Below are 26381 nucleotides of genomic sequence, written 5' to 3' on the forward strand. Positions count from 1 at the left end.
TCATTAAAGTCCCGACGTAAATCCAGCTAAGAATCTGTTTTGTGACCAGAAAGATGATGTTCATAGATTCTCTCCATCAATCTGACTGAGCTTGAGCTATTTTGCAAAGACAAAATGAACCAAAGACTCACTCTATAGATTTGCCAAAGCTGGTTGAGACAGCAGAAGGTGGTTCTTCAAAGTATTTACTTGGGGGAGCTGAACATAAATACATGTCACATGTTTTACTTCCACTTCACAATTATGAGCTACTTTTTGTTGCCCTGTGACGTAAAATCACAATAAAATGGAGTTTATTGGAGTAAAATAACAATATGTGAAAAATTTCAAGATGTTGGAATATCTGTTTTTTTGGCAAGGCACTGCAAACAGTATGAAATACTTCAGTATGATATTATATATATTGTAAAAATATGTTGTGTTTTACTATATATTTTTACACCTGCGGCTCTTGTACATTAAAGTTCATCCTACAACCTTTTTATGTCTTTGATTTTTAGAAGCAACTAAACAGTTTTTCCCTTGATAATAAAAACAAATTAACTTTATTGCTATTTCTGATTTTGACCAGCAGAGGACAGCATTCAGTCAAGGAAACCAAGCATGCTTTTGTTTGGTACCAATCGGAGACTGAGAACAAAGGTTGACAAAATACTTGCCACTCCTGCCATGCCACAAAAATTAAGACTTTGTGGAAATGTTTAGATTAATAACTTTTTGTTGTATACCCAAACTGTTTTTGGCATTACCTTTGGTGAATTGCTGTGACACTTTGCGAAACCCTAAAAAACAAGTAATTAAGTTTTGAAACTTTTGAAATTTTTGGAAAGAGCTGGTGTATATTCACACCCTTTATTCAAGTTAAAACATAAATACTACAGTATAATGTTACAATATTTCTGAAATTCAAGTATTTAAGTTCTGCCTTAGAAAGATAAAGCATTCACAACATCCTCCCTGCAAAATATACAAGTGCTCCCTCTTTAGCTGTTACACGATGATTAAATGATCTTTATCACTGCCACAAATTACATATGGAGCCCAAACAGGTAAGAAATGGGCAAGAAAACAGGCCAAGGACGAGACTGTCCACAGGTTACAAGAAAGCCTGCACTATTTGGATGCAGAACAACTCTAAAACGAGGGACAATGGGATCTTGGATTTGATGCACCATTTGAAATAATTTGATGCACCATTTGAAATAATTTCCATAATTTGCAAATGAGACCCAGGACCTACAAAGATCGCCCAGCTGGTTTAGCAGGTATAGGTTGTATTTAGTCAACCCAGGTGGATTCCACACAAATACCAATTATTAGCCCTGACTCAACCTACTGGGAAAATCCATATGGGGCCCACATTTATCCAGTTCTGTAGTGTTGGAATGGGTGGAGGGGAATCTCATAACTGACTTTGTGATGAAGTTTGAGCACTATATAGCAAGAACCACATCAACACCAGTCCTGTCTAATATGCAGCTGAGCTGAATTCTCTAGAGCACAGTGCTCTATGGCAAAGTGAAGGAACTTTGTTTGGAATTTTTCACACAGCCTATTTTTTAAAGCAGCTCAGCAATTACGTCCTCAAGATTTTTGGGTTTGTATGTATAGGTAGAGATAGTCTCAGTAAGTAGACATAGTCTCAGTAGATTTTGACTTGCATTTAACTCAAGACTCTGGTTGGGCCACTTGAGAAGATTCATAGACTGCTCCTTAAACCACTCACTTTTTATCTTAGCCGAGTTGTGGCCTTATTTTGAGGTCTAGAGCACCCTGTAGCAGGTTTTCTAGGAGAATCTCTCTACAGTTGGTTACCATCATCTCACCTACTATGCTGACTAGCTGCCAGGTTCTGCAGACATCCCCACAACATGATGCTACCACCACCATTCATAGGTGAGATGGTGAGATGAGGTTATGAGCCATGCCTGTTTTTCTCCAACAAGTTCTAGCGGGGTTTCATAAGAGTTGATCATTTAGTTTATCCTGGTCTGACAATCTCTAAGATGCTTTTTGTAAAAATTCTACTTCTTTTGGCTGCCTTGTCCATCTGGGTACTCTACCATAACAGCCTGATTGGTGGATGCATTAGCAATTATTGGTCTTGAGGGTGGTTCCCCTTATCTCCACAAGGCAAAATTGGAGATCCAGCTTAGTAACTAGTGGGTTCATGGTCACCTAAAATACAAAGGTTGTTCTCCTATCACTCTTTCAAAGTGCTGCCAGAACTCAAAAGGGTCCTGGTGGTTCCAAACCTTCACCATTTCCAAATAATGTTAACCATGATTTTCAATGATGTTCAACACTGATGCTTTTATCCTGCATTCTTCCCCACATTTATGTTTCGACACACTGTAGTCTCAGAGGCCTACTGACAATTCCCTTAACTTCTTTGCCTGCTCTGTTATGGACTGTCAACTGTGGGAGATTAAACAGATAACTGTGTTCATTACCAAATCATGTTCAGTCAATTACTATAACCAAAGGTAGACAGCTGCTGACAGGAGAGCCAGGTCTGTTGTCCCGGGGCTCAGGCAAGGCTATCAGCTGTCAAATCAAATCAAGCTGGGCAGAAGAAACAAGATGCACCTGAACTCAATTCTGAGCATCATGAGAAAGGATGAGAATATTTACACATTTGTTTATTCTTCTGTCCTTCTATAAATTTGCAAATATCTCAAGCAAATATTTTCATGTTTCATGTTATGTAGTATTTTATTTAGTTTTTAAGGGACAAATACAATCCATTTTTGAACAAAAATGTAACCAAAAATGTAGAAAAGGTGAAGCCTGGTGAATACCTTGCAGATACACTGCTGTACAACTCAGATGCTGCATATGCTTTGAAAATGTAGCAGATGGAAGAGTAGAAAGTATGGACAGAAACAATTTGGAGCAAGAAACATTTAAGAGCTTATTCAGTCTTTTTAGGACTGGTAACCTTACAAATGGGTGAAGTCTTTACTGATAAGCAAAAATTGATATCAACAGATTCACTGAAGTTGACCAGACAAAACATGAAGAAAAACAAAATCTGGCCAAATATGAGAGGCACTGTGACTTTCCCCTGTAATGTTATTTGCTTCACTTCTTCTGATTTGTAGTGATATGTTTTTCTACAGGATGCTCTGGGTCAAACAAATTTTTCAGAAGACATGTCAGATAATTAAAAAAATATTTGTCCAGCAGAGCAAAAAAAGTCAAATGACAGCGTTCTACATTACATGGAATAAAGAAACTCGCTAAGTCAGTAAGGTAGTACTTACAGGTTCATGAACCCTAAAAATGATACACAACCTAAAACCATTCATTTTTAAAAGAACATCTGTAAAATAAAGATAGATCACCAAATTACGTAAACAAGACAAATGTTGTATTTATTTGTGATAAGTGAAAATTTCAAGCTGCGGAAACATCTATGCATCTAGAGTCCAGTTAGTTAATTTCTCTCCTTTTTTTATCTGTATTTAGTAAAACAACAATTTTTCTAAGGGTGAAGTGTTGCTTGACAGGAACAAACCGTGACACTGTCTACACCAAGTCTCACATATGTGCTTTCTGATTAAATATAATGTTTTACCTCATATAGAAACAAGGCCTTTCTATTTCTAAATCAAACTAATTAAATAGCCCTGCTCTCAAAACTTTAAGAAAGGTTTTGTCTGTCTTAGTGTCTGATTTGATTCAAATAATATACTGTCAGGTGTTTTCCCCCCAGCTCTTAAAAACAAGAATTATCAAACCAATGTTAAAAAATTATAACTTGGACAAGTTGCTATTGCAAAATTACGGGCCCATCCCAAATCTCCCATTTAACAGTAAGGTTATTGAAAAAGCTGAGTTTCAGCAGTTAAATACCCTCCTAACAATGACCTTTGAGGTCTTCCAGTGAGGTTTCTGTACTCACCTCAATACCAAGACTGCTCTTATCAAGGTGTTCAATGACATCTGCATAAAGTGCTGGTATTATTGGACCTCGGTGCAGCATTCGACACTGTTGATCATGGTATATTACTAGAGCAACTGGAGAACTGGGTCGGCCTCTCTGGTACAGCACTTGGGTGGTATGAGTCTTATTTGAAGGACAGGTACATTTTTGCGTCAATGGGCGACTTTACATTGGAGCTGAGAAAAAAATCACAAACAGGGTTCCCCAAGGTTCCATCCTGGGACCCCTCCTATTCAATATCTACATGCCTCCCCTAGCCGAGATCATAATAATCAACAAGATAAGTTACCATAACTGTGCAGATGAAACACAGCTCTACATTACAATGTCAGCAGGGGACTATGAACCTATTCAAGCACTGGCTAGATGCATGGAAAAAATGAATGCGTGGATGTGCTACAAAGTTCTTGAGTTGAATGAAAACAAAACTGAAGTAATTCATTTTGGACCAAGGTCATCAAAAGTCAGCACCAAGCTTTAGTTACTACAGCTATGAACCACTGATCAGGCCCAAAATTTAGTGATGGACTCAGACCTCAGCCTTTAGAGGCACAGAGGCAATCACAAAGTCAGCCCTCTATCACCTGAAGAACATTTCCAGAATTAAAGAGACTAATGTCCCAGCAAGATCTTTAAAAACTCATCCATGTGCTTACTTTTATTCAAATTAATTACAACAGTGTCTTTACAGGTCTGCCTAAAAAGTCGATCAGACAGCTGCAGCTGATCCAGAATGCTACTGCCCATGTCCTCACTAAAACTAAGAAAGTAGATCACATAACCCGAGCTCCTAATCTGGCTCCCTGCATATCAGATAATAGACTTTAAAATATTCCTGTTAGTTTATGTGTCACTGAATGCCTCAGCACCAAATACATTAAAGATTTGCTGTCATTGTATGAACCACTCAGACCACTCAAGTCTTCAGGTTCAAGTCTACTCTGCATCCCCAGAATCAGAACCAAACATGGAGAAGCAGCATTTGGTTCTTATGCTCTAATAATCTGAAACAAACTTCCAGAAAATAGAAAAAAAGAAAAAGCTGAAACCCTGAGTTATTTTAAATCGAGGTTAAAAACACATATTTACCTGTCTTTGCTATGTCACTGCAATCTATTTTTTTCTTTTTACTTTTCTTATGTTTTATTCATGTAAAGCACTTTGAATTGTCTTGCTGAAATGTTATACAAATAAATTGCCTTGCCTCAAACCTAAACAGCCTCTTAATTAAAAACGCACCAAAACTATTAAACAACCTGTTAACTTTTGAGGTTCGTGTAAAGTTTTGCTATTTGTCTCTTTTCCTAATGCAAATGTAATCTAGCTGTTTTCATTTTTTGTCTACAGTATTTCTCAATTTTCCTTAAATCTGATATCTCCATTGGTACCTGAACTCAACATTGGTTAGGGTCTGCCTTGTATTTGAGCTCCTAATTAAATAAAACATGTTCTAGATGATAATTCTGCAGTGTGAGCAAATGTTTAAACCAAAATCCCAGAGTAGCTTCGCAGTAGAAATGTTGCCTCTAAACCATATTACACTCTGAATTATTGTACTTAATGTTTACTACGTTACTGAAAAAATGTTTTCATGATCAGCTTCCTGGCAGTGTGTTTTGTCCAGGTTGGAGTTTCTCTGATGCTGTGGGCGGATCCTGCTGGGGCTGCAGCCACTGGCTGGAAACTCTGGGAGGAGTCAGTAACCGTTGCCAGAGAAAATATCCAAATAAGAGCGACGCTCATTCCTCATGCTGCTGGGAGATGTCAGGGCACCTTCACTGCTGGCCTGCTGGTTCCTGTGAGGAATCTGTGCCTAAAAGGTGATATCTCAGAAACTTTTACTTCAAAGATATGAAACATAAAATCTGTCCAGGACAGGGTGTACCCCTGTCACCCTGCAAGCAGGGAGAGAAAACTAATGAAAAAAATAATAATATAAAAATAATATAAATGCATTTTTACCGAGGGTGTTGAAAGGTTTAACAGAGGTTTTGTCATTATTTAACAGCCTAATTGGATGAGGGCATAGAGACTGGCTAAGATGTTTTCATCTCCTGTAATATACAGTGTCTTTGAAAAGTAATCACTCCTCTTAAACTTTTTCATATCAGCACCACAAACCTTAATAGCTTATTGCTATTTCATGTGACAGAGCAACATAAAGTCATGCATCAGTGTAAAGTGGACGTTAAAGTAGACTTTTTTTAGTTTTTGTAAATAATTCAGTTGTATTCAGCCGCCATTACAGGGATACCTCTAAATAAAAAACTAGTCCCACAAATTTTCTTCAGAGGTCATCAGCAGTAAATAGAGTTTGCCTGTGTGTAATTTATAACATTATGAATCTAGAACATTAGTGAACATTAGTGAATAAATATGAAGAGCTAGACAAATCATGAAGACCAAACAACAGAACAAATAGGTCAGTGATAAAATTGTGAAAATAATTAAAGCCATGTCCATGCTGAAACATGATAGTGGCAGCATCATACTGTGGGGACATTTTCCTTCAGCAGGGACAAGAAAGTTGGTCAGAGTTGATGGGAAGACTGATGGAGCTAAATACAGGGCAATTCTGAGAAGAAGTCCATCAGAGGCTATAACAGAGTTTGACCATAGGGCAGAGATTGAACATATCTACAAGGAATGGTTTAGATCAAAGCATTTTCATGTGTTAGACATGGACAGTCAAAGTCCAGGCCTAAAAAGGAATGAAAGTCCATGTCAAGGCGTAAGGCTTGATTCACTGATTCATTCAATCTGACTGAGTTTGAGCTACTTCACTGATATGAATCAGTTGTGGAAAGCTGCCAGAGACATATCTGAAAAGAGCTGTAGCAAAAGATGGTTCTATGAAGTATTGACTCAGGGAGGCTGAATATAAATGTATGTTACATTTTCAGATATTCATTTGTAAAAAAATGTAAAACAATATATTGTGTCCTTTTCACCTGCCAGTTATGTGCTACTTTGTGTTAGGGCATCACTGAATACCTCAGTAAAATATATCAAAATGTGGGCCCGTAATGTTTCACAATATAGGAAATGCAAAACAATACATTTGCTTTGGCAATAGTTTTTAAATTTAATTTGATTAATCACAGCCTAGTGTTGCAGCGAAGAACATCTCATGCAAGACCATGTCAATACTGAGACCAGACAAGACCAGTACTTTGACACTAACTTAACTCACATTCTGTCATTTCCTTGTGTGTGTTTTACAGTCAGACTTGCACTGATGTTTCTCCCTCTTGTTTTACTCATCTTCTCATCCTCTGCATGTAGGGACACAGACGGAGCGTGGGAATTCTCAAAGTCAGATCAAGATCAAGACTTTGAAAATGTGGTCTCCAAACTGGCCTTGGGGCAGGAACCATTACTGGTTGAGTACTACAACACTATCAAGTCCCAAATAAGAGTCTGTTAAAGCTACCTCTGTTAAAAATTAAAAAACATATTTTTCTGTCATATTTATTTTTAAATATTTATTTAGATATTTTAAAGTCTACTCATAATACACTGCTCAAAAAAATAAAGGGAGCACTTTATAACACAATATAACTCCAAGTAAATCAAACTTCTGTGAAATCAAACTGTCCACTTAGGAAGCAACACTGATTGACAATCAATTTCACTGCTGTTGTTCAATTAGAATAGACAACAGGGGGAAATCTTTGGTGATTAGCAAGACACTCAATAAAGGAGTGGTTCTGCAGGTGGGGACCACAGACCACTTCTCAGTACCGATGCTTTCTGGCTGATGTTTTGGTCACTTTTGAATGTTGGTGGTGCTTTCACACTCATGGTAGCATGAGATGGACTCTACAACCCACACAAGTGGCTCAGGTAGTGCAGCTCATCCAGGATGGCACATCAATGCGAGCTGTGGCAAGAAGGTTTGCTGTGTCTGTCAGCGTAGTGTCCAGAGCCTGGAGGCGCTACCAGGAGACAGGCCAGTAGACCAGGAGACGTGGAGGGGGTCGTAGGAACAACCCAGCAGCAGGACCGCTACCTCCACCTTTGTGGAAGGAGGAACAGGAGGAGCACTGCCAGAGCCCTGCAAAATGACCTCCAGCAGGCCACAAATGTGCATGTGTCTGCACAAACGGTTAGAAACCGACTCCATGAGGATGGTATGAGGGCCCGACGTCCACAAATGGGGGTTGTGCTCACAGCCCAACACCGTGCAGGACGCTTGGCATTTGCCAGAGAACACCAGGATTGGCAAATTTGCCACTGGCGCCCTGAGCTCTTCACAGATGAAAGCAGGTTCACACTGAGCACATGTGACAGACGTGACAGAGTCTGGAGACACCGTGGAGAACAATCTGCTGCCTGCGACATCCTTCAGCATGACCGGTTTGGCAGTGGGTCAGTAATGGTGTGGGGTGGGATTACTTTGGAGGGGCGCATGGCGTGACTGCTATTAGATACCGAGATGAGATCCTCAGACCCCTTGTGAGACCATATGCTGGTGCGGTTGGCCCTGAGTTCCTCCTGATGCAGGATAATGTTAGACCTCATGTGGCTGGAGTGTGTCAGCAGTTCCTGCAAGATGAAGACATTGAAGCTATGGACTGGCCCGCCCGTTCCCCAGACCTGAATCCAATGGAGCACATCTGGGACATCATGTCTCGATCCATCCACCAACATCACGTTGCACCACAGACTGTCCAGGAGTTGGTGGATGCTTTAGTCCAGGTCTGGGAGGAGATCCCTCAGGAGACCATCCACTGTCTCATCAGGAGCATGTCCAGGCGTTGTAGGGAGGTCATACAGACACATGGAGGTCACACACAATACTGAGCCTCATTTTGACTTGTTTTAAGGACATTACATCAAAGTTGGATCAGCCTGTAGTGTATTTTTCCACTTTAATTTTGAATGTGACTCCAAATCCAGGCCTCCATTGATTAATAAATTTGATTTTCATTGATGATTTATGTGTGAGTTTGTTGTCAGAACAAAGTATTCAATGAGAATATTTCATTCATTCAGATCTAGGATGTGTTATTTGAGTGTTCCCTTTATTTTTTTTGAGCAGTGTCTTTAATTCCTTGATTTAAGGAATTGATTTAATTCCTTTGTTTGGGTTAGTTTGGGTTCTTATTTTGAAATATAAAAACCGGAAGCAGCGTCCCGCTGCAAGCCCGGACGCTTTGCTGTGCTGCGGGCCTCGGTGCTGCTGTCATTGACTGAAAGGCAGAAAGTGGTCCAGTGAAAACGGGACGGGGAGTCCTCCACAGCGGCATGGACGGCTGCCCGCCATAGTTGCTGCTGCTCGGGTTGTAGTTCACCCATCTTGGACCGTTAGTCGGCGGAGAGTTTTATTTTATTTTTCCGCTTTTCAACCTGTGCGTGCGTGTTTTTCATGTTGCAACCCGCAATGGATCGAGTGAAAAGCTCCATGCAGCAAGTCCCTAACGCTATCCCCAAAGTGATCCGACGGACCGGAGGGGCCAACAGCCTGGAGCTGGAGAGAGAAAACTTTGAGAGAGGGCAGGTAGGAGGAAGCACAGACACGGGGGTGGGAAGTGGAGCTGAACGCGTGGGAAGCGTGGATGGATGCATGGAGCAGATCCCATCTGGGAGCCGCTTTATGTGTGCTGTTCCTGGGAGGAGGGTTAATTATAACAGTCATGTCGCGCTGTCAGCGTAGTAAATAAACCTGGCTGAAATGGTGAAAAGAAAAATTACTCCCACTCGTGTTGAGTCCGTTGACCACACCGTCTGTGTTTGAGTCTTCGTTGTTTTTCCCAACTGAGTGTGTGTGAGTGTGTGTTTTTTAAGGCAGACCCAAATGGATGCACTGTACAACAAAAGAGCTGTTGAAATGTGGGTCAAATGGCCTTTTGAATTCAGATAACGGTACTTTGGAGCTTATCTGGTGTTTTTAGTAGGAACAGGAAGGCGAGGTGGTAATACGTTTGATAGGCCTAGCAATCAAGGAAGGACCTCTGATGTTCATGCTACAGTGAGAAATGTGAGCATTGCTGCATTGCTTTAAAGCAAATCAGAATGAATTAAAGACTACTTTTGTTTATTTTGATTTCATGAGATCTACTTTGCCTGAACTGCTCTCCAAGGGAGCTGTGAAAACTCCCTCAGATTATTTCTGCAATTGCACCAAAAACAACCAGAGCAGTCTCTAAAGGGTGATATCATTCATTAAGAAAAAAAGATTATAAATAAAACTCATCACTGCAGCTCCATCACTGCATACAGTCGAAGCACAACGAACACAGAAACTGCTCTTAAAATAATACACACAGACTTCTTGAGCACACCAGTTACATAAAGTAGTGCAATTGTACCATTCTTCAGCAAATAATATTTAAATCGAAGCTTATTTTCAAATAGTAACAATCCCAACCATACAGTTTGTTTTACCGGCTTTGCAAACGACCTCATTAGTGTTAATTAAGATAAATCACAATTCTTTTCACAGTAACATTTTTTTAATTGCCGTCCCTATTTCATGTTTTCTCACTCTATAGATAATAGCTATCAATGTGTTTTGCTCGAGTCCCAAAAGCCTTAGAAGTGGCTTAGTAACCCTGATGCCAATGACTTTGTTTTTCATCTTTAGTTTCTTCAGATCAGGCCATGATGTTACTTTCTGAGATCTTTTAGCTTACTTCATGTTGTCACGGAGGTTCTGTTCAAGTGATTTCTTGATTCTCCAAGTCTTTCAGTAATCAGGCATGCCGCAATTTACCTCAGCTTTCCAAAAAAATGTGGGTAACACAAAAATGAATCCCTGATTATCGAGTGGGTGTAGTTACCTTTTCAGACGGGGCCAAGTTGGCTTAGACACCTTTGTTCACTTAATGGATGAAATAATCATTGTAAAACCGTTTTACAAGGTAATCCTTGTCTGATATTTATCTAAAACTGGTAATCTAACACAAAAAGCAAAAAACAAGAAATCTATAGGGGGGGCGGGTGCGCAATTACTTTTTTACAGCACTGTGTATGCAAGGCCTCCCCTTCCTCTCTCCAGACTAGGCGTCTTGGTTGGGGAGAAAGTAGGTCAGATGAATCCATGGAGCCAAACTGCAATACCAGTGCTGCAACATGCTTCTCCTACCCAGTCCTGTCAGAGCTTCCTGAATGTGTTTCAGCAGGTATTTATTTTGGCAACCGCAGACATGTATGATTGCAATCGATTTGCAACGCCAGCCCTCTCCTAAAAGTTCGTCTCCTGTCCCCGCACCCGATGTGATGGAAGCTGCATGGATTACAAGTGAGGAGGGAGAGCAGGCTTGGCTTTAAGTGTCCTGAGCAAAGCTTGTGTCAGTAGGTCACTTGCTAAGCTCCTGAGATCACACTGTGTGGATGTGTGATGAGCTCATCAACTTTTTTCTAGCATGTTGAACATATTCTGGCCAGAGAGCCAAACCAGATCTCCTGAAAGTTGGTTATTTCTCACATTTTATTCCTTTTTATTTATTTATTGTTAGACTAATGGTCTTAGTTTTCTCCTCTCCAAGTCTTTAAAAGTTAGGATTTGTATTCTCTTGTATGCCTCTTAAAGAGGAACTTTGTTTGTGGTTAATATCTAACTGAGGATCCACAGCAGTGCTAGGAGGTGGAGGAATCAATGAATCTGCTGTTTGCTCTAGCGTGGATCAGTGAGACATAATCTCATGTGATCTGTTGTGCTCCAAAGCTGCCTAAATCTGCTGGGAGGCTGGCTTTCATCTACATTACACAGAGCCTTTTACACCTATCCACACCCTTCAACTGTTTGACTTTTTGTCACGTCACAATTACAACCTTCAATCTGATGTATTAAGATTAAGAGAAGCAGCTGACGTTTTCTGGTGGAAATGGAAAAGGTTGCAGATGCGTTTCTACTGTTTGAAAAAAAAAACAAAAAAACGCACAAAAGCCCAAAGTATAAACAATAACAATGGTAGATTGCAGAGTCCTTTCTTGTCCTGCTGACTCTTTTGAAGCTAATGACGGTTCTCCAGCCAAGTGCTCATTTTCTACCTCATTTTGTAAGCAGGATTTGTTTGAGCATGTTGTTGAGTTTCAAAGAACATACCGCCAACTAGTGTTGTGGCGGGGGATTTACGCCATCTTCACGTCTGCACTGTTGCCGTGTGAACAGCGGTTGTAGTTAAACTGTTGTTGTGCGTTTAAAGAAATGCATAAAAACAAATCTGTTTTCAGTGGATAGTTGTCATGTAAACAGGGTCTAAAATGAGTAAATTGTCCTGAAAACATTATTCTTAAGGTGAAATATGGTGTTGGCAACATCATGGTGTGGGGCTGTATTTCTTCAGCAGGAACAGTGACGTGATGGTAAGATGGCTGGAGCCAGAAACACTTGTGAAAAGGAAACCTGGTTGAAAAGACAGAAGTTCGTTTTTAAATCGAGGGGGATGAGTACATATAAAAGACACACTTTTCAGATTTATTCTTCTTAAAAAAAAAGTATAGAAATTTAAAAGTCATGCCTTCTTTTACTACTCTACTTTGTCCTAATAAAATAAATGAAAATTTCTGACCGTAATGTAACAAAAATGAACGGCTGATGCCTTTTGTGAAGCACTGTGAAAAAAATGCCTTGCAGGTTTTCCTATCATCACCTCTGGTTAATTAAGTAATAATATGGATCTTTTTGTATCTGTTATACAACTCATGTTTCTGTCTGTAAAATAGTTGAATATGAAGTGAAAGAAGACAGTGAACCCTGACTAGCCTTTAAACCCATAGCTGTGTAAAACACCCATTCTGAGAAATGCACGCCTATCTCTCAGCAGAGTTGGGTAAACAACCATGGCGTGTCTGAAATCCTCTTTGTCCTTGAGTCCACGCCGGGTTATAAAAAGCAGGAACCAGGGAAGCCAGATAGCACTCACTTGCTTTTAATGATAGGTTTAGCCCAGTAATAGCAGCTGCCTCTCTAATTTACAAGTTTAAAGGATATTTAATGTTTAATGTCATTGCATGTTTTGATTTTGCTTCAGATTTTATTCCCCCGGAGAAGCACAAATGACAAGCTGGTCCTGGTTTTTATTTTACAACCTTTATCTCTCAGCTACAGAACGTGAGGGACGCCAGCTCCCAGACTGCCTGCAAGTTGTTAGGAGGCTTTTCATTGGAAAGCCTGGGTAGGCGGTAATCTCTGGAATGATACGAACCATAATTAGTGCTTGTGGGAAAACTTCTGGGGCACCATTTAGGCTATGGAGTGTGAGCCGCTGAGTGACACCATATTGTGTGTTACGTAATTAAGGCTTTAAATTTAGATTTTCTTCCCATAATGGCTAGCCGTACTGAGGGCACACATCCCGCTTTAGAGTCTAGTGTGTTTGTTTGTGTACAGATAAGTCTCCTGATTTCATTAAATTGCCAACAATCTGTTTCATTTACACTTTCTGTCGTGTTTTCTGTCACAAGTACATGGAATATCTGAAACAGAAAATTTCAGCTGTTTATCACCAAGTTAACTTTTTAACCTGTTATCCAACTGTTCTGCAATCTGATTAAGTTCTGTTTGGTCATCTAGCAGCATTGTTATCCATGTAAGGAGCACTTCCACAGGATCCAGATGCAATCTGCACTGAGACTTGTGTTTTTTTTAATCACCCTGTCCCCTCCACCTCAACTCCCATCTATGTCCCTCATTGTCTCGAATCCTCTTCGCATCCTTCTCCACATCCTGCAATTCACAACACCGGGAGGCTATGGAGGAATTTCCGCATACGCGAGGCGCACGCTCGGACAAACGTGAGAGGGGACCTGAAAAGCGAGGCCTCTAAAAGCACTGAGGCAGCACAAACAGCAGGTGGTTGGTTTGTGGCCTCCCGGTGCTGGCTGTGTGTGAAATGATTAAGCTGGACGTGAGTGACAGGTTCGTAAGCGGAACAAAGTGCGTCGATGAGTCCCCAGCAGCACAAACAATGGCTTTGATTAACAAATTAATTATTTTTGGGCTCCTCTGTTGTTTTTTTTACTGCACCGTAAAGCGGAAAAGGAGCAAGACAGTGATGGAGTGTGATTCTATTGTTAGGCTTGTAGCGCTGGTCAAACATTAGACTCAGACCTTCTTATTGTGTGTAAGCATGTGGTATGCAAATCAGTTGGCTTCAACTCAAATGGCCTCATTATAAACAATATAACATGGCTTTTAGCTGAGAGAATCAATGAATTCAGCCTTCAGAAAAGAGTCTGGGTGTGGAGAGTTTCATGGAAAAAAATCAAAATGATGGAATGTGAAGAGTTTGCTCTGCATAGCATATACTAAATATGGTACGATTTGTTTAACAGTAAATAGTAAATTGCCACAGTTTATATTGTTGCCTAATCTACAGCACCTCAGATTGAAAACGAAAGCTTGTTTATGACTTAAATAAGGCAAAGGTCTTCTGAAAATGTGTGGTCTGCCCGATGTTTGTGCTGGCTTCATAGAGCATACTTCCTTTACAGCTATATATATATATATATATATAGGAACTTTAATATTGCATCAGTCATTAAGCATTACCTTCGGTATCCGCGTACATGTTCATTCATGTGTTTTTTATATGTGCTGTTCCCTCTCAGCCAAATGCTTACACACAGCAAACTCAAACAAAATGGTAAACCAATGGGTTGATTGAGTTTGGATGCGACACAATTGTCAATTGATTTAAACCATTTTTTCAGATGTTTTTAGTCAACCAACCAGCCATCCGATTCCAACAAACCGTCCGACTATTTAATTCCAACCCACCAACCATTTATCCACTTCCAAGAAACCAATCAATCATCCACATCAAACCAGTCATTCATCTGTCTCTCCAATTCCAACCAACTAATCATCCATCCAATTAACCGACTATTTATCCACTTGTAACTAACTAACTAGCTAACCCAGTTTCGACCAACTGAACATCCAACAAATTCACCCACGAATTATCCTGCACTGGGTTTTTACCTTCCTCCAGCAGTCAATAGGCAAGAGACAGGCTCCAACCTGGACAGGCTGCTGGTCCATTGCAGGGGCGACCCTTGAGAAAACCCGTGCATACACAAGAAGAATTAGCAAAGTACACAAAGAACAGTTAATGATCTCAAGTGAGATTTGATTTAATTTATTTCCTACTGTGGGGCAACAGCAAAACCTAGAGCAACAATGCTCTTTTAGGTGAATGTTGCATTCTGAGACCTGAGGAAAGTGTGACAAATGGTAAATAAAACCATAGGTGTCTGAAAATGTCCTGGGTTTACTGAAAATACAACACTAGCTTATTGTCATGAGCTTTATTTAAAAAAAATGTAGGATAAAGTAGATACTGGATAGTAACTACACTATGTCTTATATGATCTATTGTATTTTGACAACAATGACACAACACTTGGTCTTACTGGGTTGAGCTTTTACTTTACTGTAAATAGTTAAGGTTAGGTTAAGTAATTTTTGTGTAAAATAAGCTCTTGTAGCCATGGTATACATTTGTTTGTATAACTTTTAGTTTTTTCTTCTTCACTAAAACGAGAAAAGTACTTTACAGTTGAAGACATGTTTGAGGACCAAACATAGTAAGACATTAGCCTGAGGTTTGTTCCAGGCGGGTGAGAAGGACTGAGAATGAGAAGCCAGACAGAGTGGGACAGCTGTATGTGAGAAATGCTCAGCAGTCGGTGAAGGGCCCACGTCGTACCAGGAAGTGAGGAGACTCGGCAGAAAATAGTTGGCATTGTTTGGAAGCACACTGCTGAGAGGCCACGGGGTATAATGTGTAGCCCCAGCAGCCTAATGAGAAACCCATTGATTATGGTGGCTGGCCTGGGCTCAGATGGTCAGTTGTTGTTTGGTGATTACACGGAAGAGGCAGGTCCTGTTTTTAAAAATGGATCTCAGTGGCTTATTGTTTTTTGGCTTTAAGCTGCCTCAGCGTCTTCTGTCTGTCTGTGTAATCCAAGAACCCCAGACTTGGTGAGGTCAGAGCTCTGTGGATGCCAGACCAAAGTGATGCGCATGATAATGGATATTTAGAATGATGTAATTAAATTAGATCTTGTTGATTTCCTCCTAAATATCAGAATGTTTCCCTTATGTTTTGCCCTCTAATGTTAAAGTAGCAACAAAATAGTCAACCCCAAATACCATTTGTACTGGATTGCATTAGATTTTGCAGGTCAAGTGATATAATCAATTTCTGTCAAAAAGTCTATTTTATTGTAATGAGCTTAATTTATTGGTGTAGATTGCAAAATGCAGCTAGATTTTGGTTTCACATACAAAACTATTTAGAATTTGAAAAAGATACACATACTTAAGATCAACATAAGACAACACAGAACAAGTTCAAACCTGAAATATTAGAAAACTGTTGGCCAAGAGAACACAGCAATAATATAAGTAGATATATATATATGTGAACTAAAGTAATGTCTTGACATGTTGTGGAAAATACCTTCTCCTTCTCCGTGCTTCTTTTGAGTTACTTTTTCAAAACCTCGCTGAAACTGAAAATAGCTAAAGAGTTTTGTTGTCAGCACAGCCTGGTAGTGTTTAGGTACGGTGCATTCCCTTATCAGAAAGAGATCAGATTATTATCTGTCGACGTTAAAAACAGCTTTTTCTGGGCACCAGCTAATTTCTCAGTCCATCTCTATCGAGGTGTCTTTCAAACCAACTTAACCCACTCAAGACTGTGGAGATGATGTTGGGCTTTCTGAAAACACCATCCTCAACAACACTGTCTGCTGTAGACCACTTCTGGTTCCTAGAAACCAAAGAGGTTCCTAGAGGCCTGAGATGTTCCTCACACATAGACAATGTTCAGAGGAAGGCCCAGCAGAGACTGTACTTCCTGAGGCAACTCAAGAAGTTCAACCTTCCAAAGGAGCTGCTGGTCATCTTCTACACTTCTATGCCATAATTAAGTCTTTCCTGTCTTTGTCCATCTCAGTGTGGTTTGGCTCATCCACAAAACAGGGCAGGTCCAGACTGCAACGAATAATCAGGTCTGGAAAGAGAATCATCAGGGCTGAATTTCCCTCTATCCAGGACTTATACAAGTCTAAGGTCAGGAAAAGGGCAGCTAAAATCTCTGCAGACCCCACACACCCTGCACATAATCTGTTTAGGCTTTTATCTTCAGGTGGCGCTACAGAGCACTGTCTGCTAAAACCAGTCGCCACAGAGACCGTTTTTCCCCGGGCTGTTTCTCTGATGAACACTTGGCAGTCAGAGTTCCAGAACAACACCATGCATACTTGGACTGATCTCATATTATATTCTACTGTAAAGTCACTTGTGTATATATGTACATCTAAAAGATATTTATTTCCATTTATATTAAAAAATCTTAACTGAGAGCAAAGTGTACCAGAGTCAAATTCCTAGTTTGTGTCACAAACTTGGCAATAAAGCTGATTCTGATTCTGAAACTGTGCAAAACTGTCTGTGTTGGGGAAATGTGTTAAATGCACTCAATGCAAATCTACACCTAAACTTAGTGGTAATATATGACTGGTAATATATGACTAATGAATGAAATTGTTCTCAAAATAAAAATGATTCTATTTTCCTATTTTTCTGGGGTTTGCAGGAGTACTGTAAGTAATACTGGGCTTTCCCAGCTCAGTAACAGTCCCTGCAGACTAATCCTGCTATTAAAGGGTGTTTAACAAGGGCCGACGTTATCAGCTTTGTTCAGAATTAAGTAAAACCGAGCAAAGTGCCTGTGAGCTAACATACTGAGCTTATCCATGATAAATTATTATGTACTTGATCTCATGTTCTACTGTGTTGTCCAGCTTTTTGTTTGACCTTTTCCTCCAACTCTATTTATTGAACATTTTTTATGGACATACAGTAGTTGTAGAGCACAGAAAAGAAGGGAGCATGTTAGGGAAAAACACTATTGTATGCAAACTTCCCGGATCACCCACCCCGCCTCCCTAACAAGCCACCCTGTCCAAATGGACCGGCATGGTCAATTCCACACAACCACCCAAAAGCCCATACACACAAAATAAAGTTAGATTTTTAAAAAAGTGGTCTGGAAATGAGTAAATGAAATAGAAGAAATTAAAAAGAGAGGGAGAAGGAAACTCTCTACTTGTCGATACCCCCTATCAGAGGAATAGACAAGACACTGTGCCTGCCTTAGGAAGGGGTCCTACATGGTGTTGAATGATTCCACTGTGCCACTGAGGCAGAATCTAAGCTTCTTAAGCTTGAGATTGTAGAGCACTTCCCAGACCAACCGGAAGTATGAATGGGGACATGCCTGCTTCCAATTAAGCAGAATTAACCTGCGGCCATCGGGGTTGTAAAAGAAATCACATGTTTTAATGTCTTGGGCAAGTCTGTTTTGGGGGGTGTGCAGATGTAGGTAGAAACGCTCTGAAACAGGTGGACACAAATATTTGGGGACACAGTAAAGTTACATTGCCTGCTGATTAATCAGCCCAAATAAGGCTGGAGCTTATCAACGTTTTCACTATCCAATGCACCGATATTTTCAGTCAAAGAAAATTTGCCATGACAAACTTTGCAAACTTAAAAAGAATGTTAGACTGATTAAACCACGAACAAATATGCTTTTGTTAAAAGATCCACAGTATTGATTAAAAAATATATAAAATAGGAAATTTGCAGACAGACATTTGGCATGCAACACAATAATAATGAAACATGACAGATCTAGTTCTTCATTAACGTCAATCCTGAATGCCTCTCTACGATATAAGACGATGTTGATGTCGCCTTTTGAAGAGGTGGCCGGGAGTTTTCTACTCTTTATCCTCCAACGTGCTGCAAAACTATGGTTCCCCTGTAGTGAATGCTGAGCAATCGCACAGTCCATATTTAGTGTAGGACAGTCTGACACTGAGTTATCAGACAGGCTTTTTGTGCGTCGTACTTAAACTAGGCCTTTCGGTCATTTTAGTGTATATATGTACTGCTCCTGCAAATTGATGAGTGACCCTGCATCTATTTGTTGATGGGCCTTTAAAAAATCGTAATAAACCTCTTTGTGTCTAAAGTCAAACAATTAAAGTAAGCACATGTAATTAAAGACTGCTTGATGCTGATGTAGTTCAAAGATAGACGGCTCTTGAGGAGTTGTCTTTGTTTTAAAATAATGGCCTTTATCTGTGAATAGTGAAACTTCTATAGGAAAAAATATTGTGAGCAGAAGCAGTTTTCCAAGTTTTTATAAGGTGTGATTCTTTCTCTGGATGCAAAGCTCTCTGATATTCAGGGTTACGACAGATGCTGGATAACATCTGCCAATACCACTCAGAAAGTGGAACAGTGCTGCCATTTCTGCTCTTTAAGTTGTGACCATCTCAGTTTGACCAGATGGGGGCATCACTTACCCAGAATCGCTCTCTTGGTGCAAGTTGAGCTTTACCCTCTGTTGTTTTTTTGTTTTTTTTTGTGTGTTTGTGTGTTTGTTTTCACCTTTGACAGTTGCTCTTTTAAAGCCCTATTATCTCTGGTTTACATCATGAGTGGGCAAAAAGTTTTTCCAAAGGTCTGCATGGGTTTTAACGATTGTTGTTACGGGCCAAATCATTGGCTAAAGTCAGTTATTCCAAAATATATATTTAATAATCTCCAAATATGATTTTTATCTGCTGCTGATGACAAATAATTCAAACTGAATATCGTCATACTGACAACTGAAATTATCATTTAGAAAAAAAACTGTCAAACTTTCCCTCAATGTTCATTCTAATAATGTTAATTCAAGCCGTGATCACTGAGAAAAGAGGTTTGCCCTCCACAAACAGAGCTACTTTACCTTTGACTTCAGGAAATAAATGCTTAAGAATAGGGCTGCACAATACTGGCACATTGGACTGTGATATTATTGCTTCCAATAATCTCTATGACCTTATCATCTTGATCACTGCACCCAGTGTCAGGTTGGAACCTCTGCTGCAGTGAAACTCCATCCAAGGGGCTGAATATCATAGAGGCATGCAAATACAAGTAACAACCATCAAAGTATTCCGAAAAGCAATATTATTATTAGTCCACGCACTGATTTTATAATGATAGTGAGTCTTAAAGAGTACATACCGGGGTTGTCTATGTAAAAAAAAAAACAATAAATGAATGGGAACATTTCAAAGCTTTTTTCCATCTTTAATGCGACGTTTATCGTTCACAATTAAACTGAACAACACATTTGTTACGGTGAATAATTTAACAAACAGAAAAGCTTGGATGCATAACTGTATGCACCCTTAAACTAATATTTCAGTTCAGACCAACACTTTATTTTCATCCGCCTAAAACCAGTCTGTTGTTAATGTGGACTCGGTGTGATGCTGAAGAATAAAGCTAATTGACACCTGAGGGTTTTCTACCAAAACTGATTTATATTTAACACTGTTCATGATGCCATCCACCTTCACTAAAATTGTATTCATCTGAAGACAGTAACCCCACTGCATGATCCTGCCACCACCATGTTGTGCTGTGGGTATGGTGTTCTTTAGGTGATGTACAGTGTTTTTTTTCTATTAAACATACAGTTTAGAACTGTGGCCAAAACGTTATATTTGGGTTTCATCGGGGCAGGCCTGGTTGTTTTCTTTGGAGGAAAAAGCTTTGGCTTGCAGGCCTATAGCAATATTCTAGAAATGTGGAGAATATGTAGTACACAACCAGCACTTGTTGGATGTGTGTAAAGCTCTTTCAGTGTTGTTGTCCTCTGGGTAACCTCGCTCTCCCGTTTCAGTCTTGTCTCTTCATCGGTTTTGGAGAAACGCTCTGTTTTATCAGTGGAATATTGTTGGACCCTCTTTCTGACTGATACCTTGTAAGATGGGATTCTTTTGCAAACTCTTTGCAAACTAGCTTTAGCCAAAGGACGCAAATGCCAGAAAAATTCAAATTCACTGAATTGTTGCCAGGGGTTAGCTCATGAAGTCTTAAATATCAATGCTTTAATGTTTTAGCTTAACATTGTGCACACTCATTCAACCAGGTTATTGCAGCTTAATTTTTTTCTGCTTTGTTTTTTTATTTTTTATTTCCACACTAACTGATTTACTTGTTATTCAGAGGAATGGCCTCATTTCTTTACACTACAAAAACCTGACATTTTAATAGGATCCACTGGTTTAACGTGTATCCCTGAAAAGTCAATTTATTGGTTAAAACTATTTCTTTTAGCATATGGTCAGCAAACAGAGAAACGCATTGCAGCCCCATTCAAAATAAAAGTGGCCTTTTCAAAATGAATGCAGCCTCTTTAGTTTTGTCTGAAACTTAGCACCTGATGCATGTTTAAATGTGGAAGTTCTGTTGAGCACCGTGGACCAGTCCAGGACATATAAGGTCTCTGTTTTTCTTTTATAGATTTTAGGAAAAGGCTTCAGTGTCGGACATAATCATCCCTATGAGGGTGATGATTGTTTTTAACTTCAGTGGAAGATGATCATGCTGTTTTGCTCCAGAGTTAGGTATGATTACACAGCACTGTGTGGAGCTTGGGCTCATTTCCTGAACTCTAACTCCACCCATCCTCCCCCTTCCTTAAGCCGTACCCCCTCGGTGGTCCCCGGACCCCATCTTGGGAACCCTCCAGGACTGGGCCATCCCACTCCACAGGCTCCATGCTACTATAGTCTCATCAGAAAGCGGGCTATTTGCAAAATAAAAGCAGCCTCCTGTCTCGGTGTTGGCCGATCCCCGGTGAGCCGCTGCCGGGTTTTACTGTGAGGCAGAGCGGACAGCATCAGCGACAGTCCTCCGCTGGTTCCTCCCACCCCCCGCACAGCCTCGGCTTCTCGGCGGTCGGATGCTGGAAGTCTTCGCCGACCAGGGAGCGCGTCTGGCCCGGAGAGAGAGGGGAGAAGGGACGCGGAAGAGAAAGGGGTGGGAGGGAGCACAGGATACAGGGACATTTTTTTAAATACCAAATCAGGACACATGTTGAGCTAACTGCCCGCTCCACCTCCCTCTTCTCCTCCCAAAAGCATTTGCTTGCCTCAGTCGCTTTCCCGTTACTAATTACTCCGGATTTTAAAACGAGAAGAAAAGGGAAGCCAGCGGGTCTCCTTACTCGGCTTCAAAGATCCCGGCTCACCGCTTGGTCGGACTACCATGGATCTGAGCAAAATAGTAAGTTCTCAATGAGAAGGGTTTTATTTAAAGGGAAACAGCCCTGTGATGATTTAAAAAAATGTATGTTGTTTTTTTTTTGTTTTTTTCCTCGGGGTGAGGAGGTGGTATCCAAGAAAGAAGTCCTGCTGCACACATGGACGATCAGGGCTGGTTGCATGCGAGAGTTCGGTCTCTCTGCAAGCTGGGGCTTGTTCTCTGCTGATGATTTGTAGCTGAATGTGGCCGTGGGAAGTTTGGCTTTTTTGTTGTGTAGGACAAATGCTTTGAACCCATATAGGGTCTATGGTAAAAGGTGGGAGTGTTGACTTTAATCGAAAGGTGGAGGGTGGTGGTGGTGACTTGAATCACAAGCTTCTTATTACAGGGTGTAGAAGCTTTAAATCTGCGCCTTTTTAAATGTGCTGCTTAATACAATTAAGATTTTTCTTGTTGCGCTGAACTCTAGCTTCTGTACTTAATAAATGCAGTCCGCTACGTTTATTACACATCAACATTAAAAGTAAAGTTATCTACTGGATTTTTACAGAAATTCTGAATGTTCTGTTAATATTAAGTCCTTTCTTGTTCCACATTTAAGCAACCTGAATGCTGCAGAAGATGCAGTCTCTTGGAAAAGTATTCATACCCTGTGATTTTCAGATTTGGTCACATTGTAACCACAAACCTCACTGTATGTATTTATAATATGAATTTATTATCTTTGTTATACACCAAAACAAAGCAACACATAATAGGGGAGTAGAAGGAAAATTAGAGATGGTTTTTAAAAATGTTTTCAATGGGAAAAAAATTGAAAAGTGTGGTGTGCATTTGAATTTAGTGCCCCTGAGTCTGTAGTTTGAAGAACCACGATTCTCCACCAGTGTTGGACATCTAGAGACTGACATTTTTGCCCGTTTTCCTTTGCAATAGTTGAAACTCAAGTCTTGTCGCAGCTCCTAAATGGGTTTGGACTTTCCCTGGGCCATTCTAGCTCATAAATATACTTTGATGTAAACCATTGTAGCTCTGGCTGCATGTTTAGGGTAGTTGTTCTGCTGGAAGGTGAACCTCTGCCCCAGACTCTAGTCTCTAGTAACCTCCAACATGTTTTTTTTTTTTACAGGATTGTCCTGTCTTTATCACCATCCACCGTCCCTCTAACTCTGACCAGTTTCCTTTATCCTCCTGATGAAAATCATCCCCCTAGCATGATGCTGCCACCACCATTTTATCCCAAGGGGATAGTATCTTCATGGTCATATCCAATGTTAACCTTTGTTCACACACAGTGATTTGCATGTAGGCCCAAAAAAATAAATTTTCTTCCACCTGTTTGTTGTGTCCCTACATGGCTTGCTGCAAACTGAAAACTAGACCTCTTGTGGTTTGATGTCAATAATAGCTTTTTTTTCTTATCACTCTCTCGTAAAGGCCACATTTGTGAAATGCATGACTTTTAGTAGTCTTGTCAACAGACATTCCCTGCGATGTATCTCTTTGAAGCTCCCCCCGAGTTACCAAGGACCTCTCTGCTGCTTCTATTCAATGTTCTTTCTGTCAGTTTCTGTAGTCAGCAATGTGGGTTTCAGTTTAGGCATATGTCTTTCCATTTTCAGATAATGGATTGAACCGTATTATTTTAGGAAATCATGTTATAACCGAACCCTGCTTCACAACTTTTTAGGCTCTTTTTACTAATTAGGCAACTTCTAAGGGACTTGTTTTATTTAGGGGTTTCAGAGTACAATTGTGTTTGTCTGTCATATAAAATAAACTGAAGCTTGTGGTTGGATACATTTGCAAGTTGCTGAAGACTGGCCAAATGCTAAGAGCGCATAGCTGGAGCAGGTGCACGCAAGCCCAAGGCAACAAGACGGGCCTTTCACTGCCCAACATGGATGGATGGGTTTTCTTTTAGCCCTCGTGTAGATGTGGGATGAGGTTAAAAGCAAAGTCACCCACCTGTAGGCCTGTAATTCCCAACCGGGGGGAAGCACAGAAGAGATCTTAAAAGAAACGGCACACTCAAATGAAGTTGGACTCGGAAAAATGGTTCTCTTGGCTGTGAGTTGAAACTAAGCTGCCCACATGAAAAAGCCAGGACATGTAGCTCAGACATGACGTAGGTGTAGAGATGGTGTCTCGTTTAGTAAATCTCCATTCAGATACAGTCGGCCTGCTGGGCTCAGATAAAATTCTCTATCAGAGAAAAGCAGTTCAGCTGTGCGAGTCTATCAGCTTTGCCAAGGCTGTCCTGTGAGCTCTACTGCTCCTTTTTTTTTTTTCTGCCAGTGTTTTGACTTTTTTTGCATGTGGTGAGACGCAGTGGTATGGAACGGCTCACATTCCTATAATGCATTTAGGTTGTTAAATCAGCGTGGGATTACAACCTGGGAAAGGTTGTGAGGGACGTTTTGGCTGCTGGACTGATGCAAATGATGCCAGTGTTCAGGAAAACTTCAACATGAGGAGATGCACACATTTTTATAGAGGTGAATGAACGTTCGTTCACATTTCTGACATTTAGAAGATTATTCGGAGACATGTATGAATGAAATATATCCTTCCTCTGTGGCAGAGGCCTGGAACCTGGTGGTTTTCATTTTGTTTCAGAGTGTTAACGCTTGTGTTCCTTACCAAAGGAGCTCTGTCTGCTTTTCGAGCTTTAAAAGTAGAAAAACAGAAAGTCTGCATCTTCAAAACGCCCTTAAGGTTTGTTAGAATAAAACCTTTCCATGGACTTTTTAGTGATTTAAGTTTTAAAGCGTAGCCACTGGTTTAATGCTGTCTCGACGGGAATCTCTCTCTCACGCACACTTAATTGGCCTGAACAATACGTTGATCAACGCAGCTGCTGTGGGTTGAGTTACCTGCTCGGCTTCTGTGGGTCTGATTTACATGTATGACCTTGTTTTAACCACCACAGTGGAAACACACAGGAAGTGGTTGGGTAAATTTATGACGTTTTCAGGTAAAACGTTTCCAGGTGATAATGTTCTAGTTCTCATAATGGAAAAGCACCTTTAGGTAAACTATGCTATCACATAATGTTAAATGCTTTAAGCTTAACATCTTGTTGCATCAATGTTAGAGACTCTTATTTTGAAGTTGGAAAGGAAGCGGTCCTTGAGTTGTTGCTTGAGGATTTTATGTTGGACTGATGATGCTCCGTCACATAAGTGACACTTTGAAACTGTTTGCATTTTTGATTAGTGTCTACAAAAAACACTTAGTGGCGAACAGGATTCACGCAGTTTGTAAACCAGAACTGGCTGTCCAATGATGCTAAACTTAGCATCTGCTGCCCAAATCAAGTTTATTTGTTGTGTTAACGATAAAAGTCAAGTTAAAAACTGCTCCAAAACTCATCAGCCGATTTGTTGACACCCCTGTCATAGTCAGAGCCCCATAAGCACCAATACAACTATAAAAATAAAACTTACACCATCATATAGGGTAGGCTTTGCAACTGTTTCAGCACACAGTAGTCATACTCAGTCATATTTCCAAATATATATCAATGCTGCAATCTCAATTATACATTCCCATATTTGGTGTTAAAACAAAATCAGTTAGTTTTTCTTTAACATGATAAATCTGTTGGTCTGATTGTGATTATCAGTTTTTTGCCGATAACGTTAAACAGTATGATGATTGCCAATCCCTGGACTGAATTATTTTACATTGTTTGAAGCATATACACATGATATCAAAAATAGATTTCCCCAAAATATTCTTAAATGTTTTTCTCATAAACCAAATTTTTTGCCATTACGGTAACATTTTCTAAGAGTATAAGATGAAAGTATTTGGAAAATGAACTTAATGTTTAAAGAAATACTTACTCTTCTGGATCAGCTATTTTTTAAGACGTTGTGGATTCATATAGGGCCAAGGAAGATTTTCTCACCTTCACATATCTTCAAGAAAAGTCCTGAAGAAGAGATGCATCAAAACATTTCTTGAACAGACCTAACAAACTGGGCTGGCAGTTCTCAGCCTGGTTTTGCCTAAATAACAGTCAGTCTGCTCCAGAAATGTTTTTAATGGTTGTCAGACCAATTCACAGGTTTTTTTGGGCTCTGCAGGAGAATTTGGACTCCAACACACACAGATGAACCCTGTGATGTTTTTAGCAATGAGGAAGTTGTGGACTGAGTAAATCTTCACAGATGTCCCCTTTATGATGTTTCTTTATGTCCCCCGTCCTGCAGAAGATGGAACTTTGTAGCTACACTCTTTCCGTCTCCTTCACACTCGCCTGCAGAGAGCTGTCCTGTTAGAAAAGGCATGTAAACTGCCACGGTGGGGGGCTGAGCCCCTACTTTAGCATATGGCTGTGTGTCTTTG

At 40.2% G+C, this 26381-nt stretch overlaps 1 protein-coding gene across 1 annotated transcript in view; it reads left to right on the forward strand.

Moving 5' to 3' along the window:
- The first annotated feature begins 9109 nt into the window (after positions 1-9109).
- Positions 9110-26381, forward strand: part of hip1 (huntingtin interacting protein 1) — a 68617-nt gene continuing 51345 nt past the window's right edge. The window contains exon 1 of the mRNA XM_047390708.1: positions 9110-9452. Coding sequence (XP_047246664.1) covers positions 9321-9452 — 132 coding nt within the window. The 5' untranslated portion in view covers positions 9110-9320. The remainder of the gene's footprint in view (positions 9453-26381) is intronic.

The sequence above is a fragment of the Girardinichthys multiradiatus genome, chromosome 18 (assembly GCF_021462225.1).
Source record: "Girardinichthys multiradiatus isolate DD_20200921_A chromosome 18, DD_fGirMul_XY1, whole genome shotgun sequence".
Taxonomy (NCBI): domain Eukaryota; kingdom Metazoa; phylum Chordata; class Actinopteri; order Cyprinodontiformes; family Goodeidae; genus Girardinichthys; species Girardinichthys multiradiatus.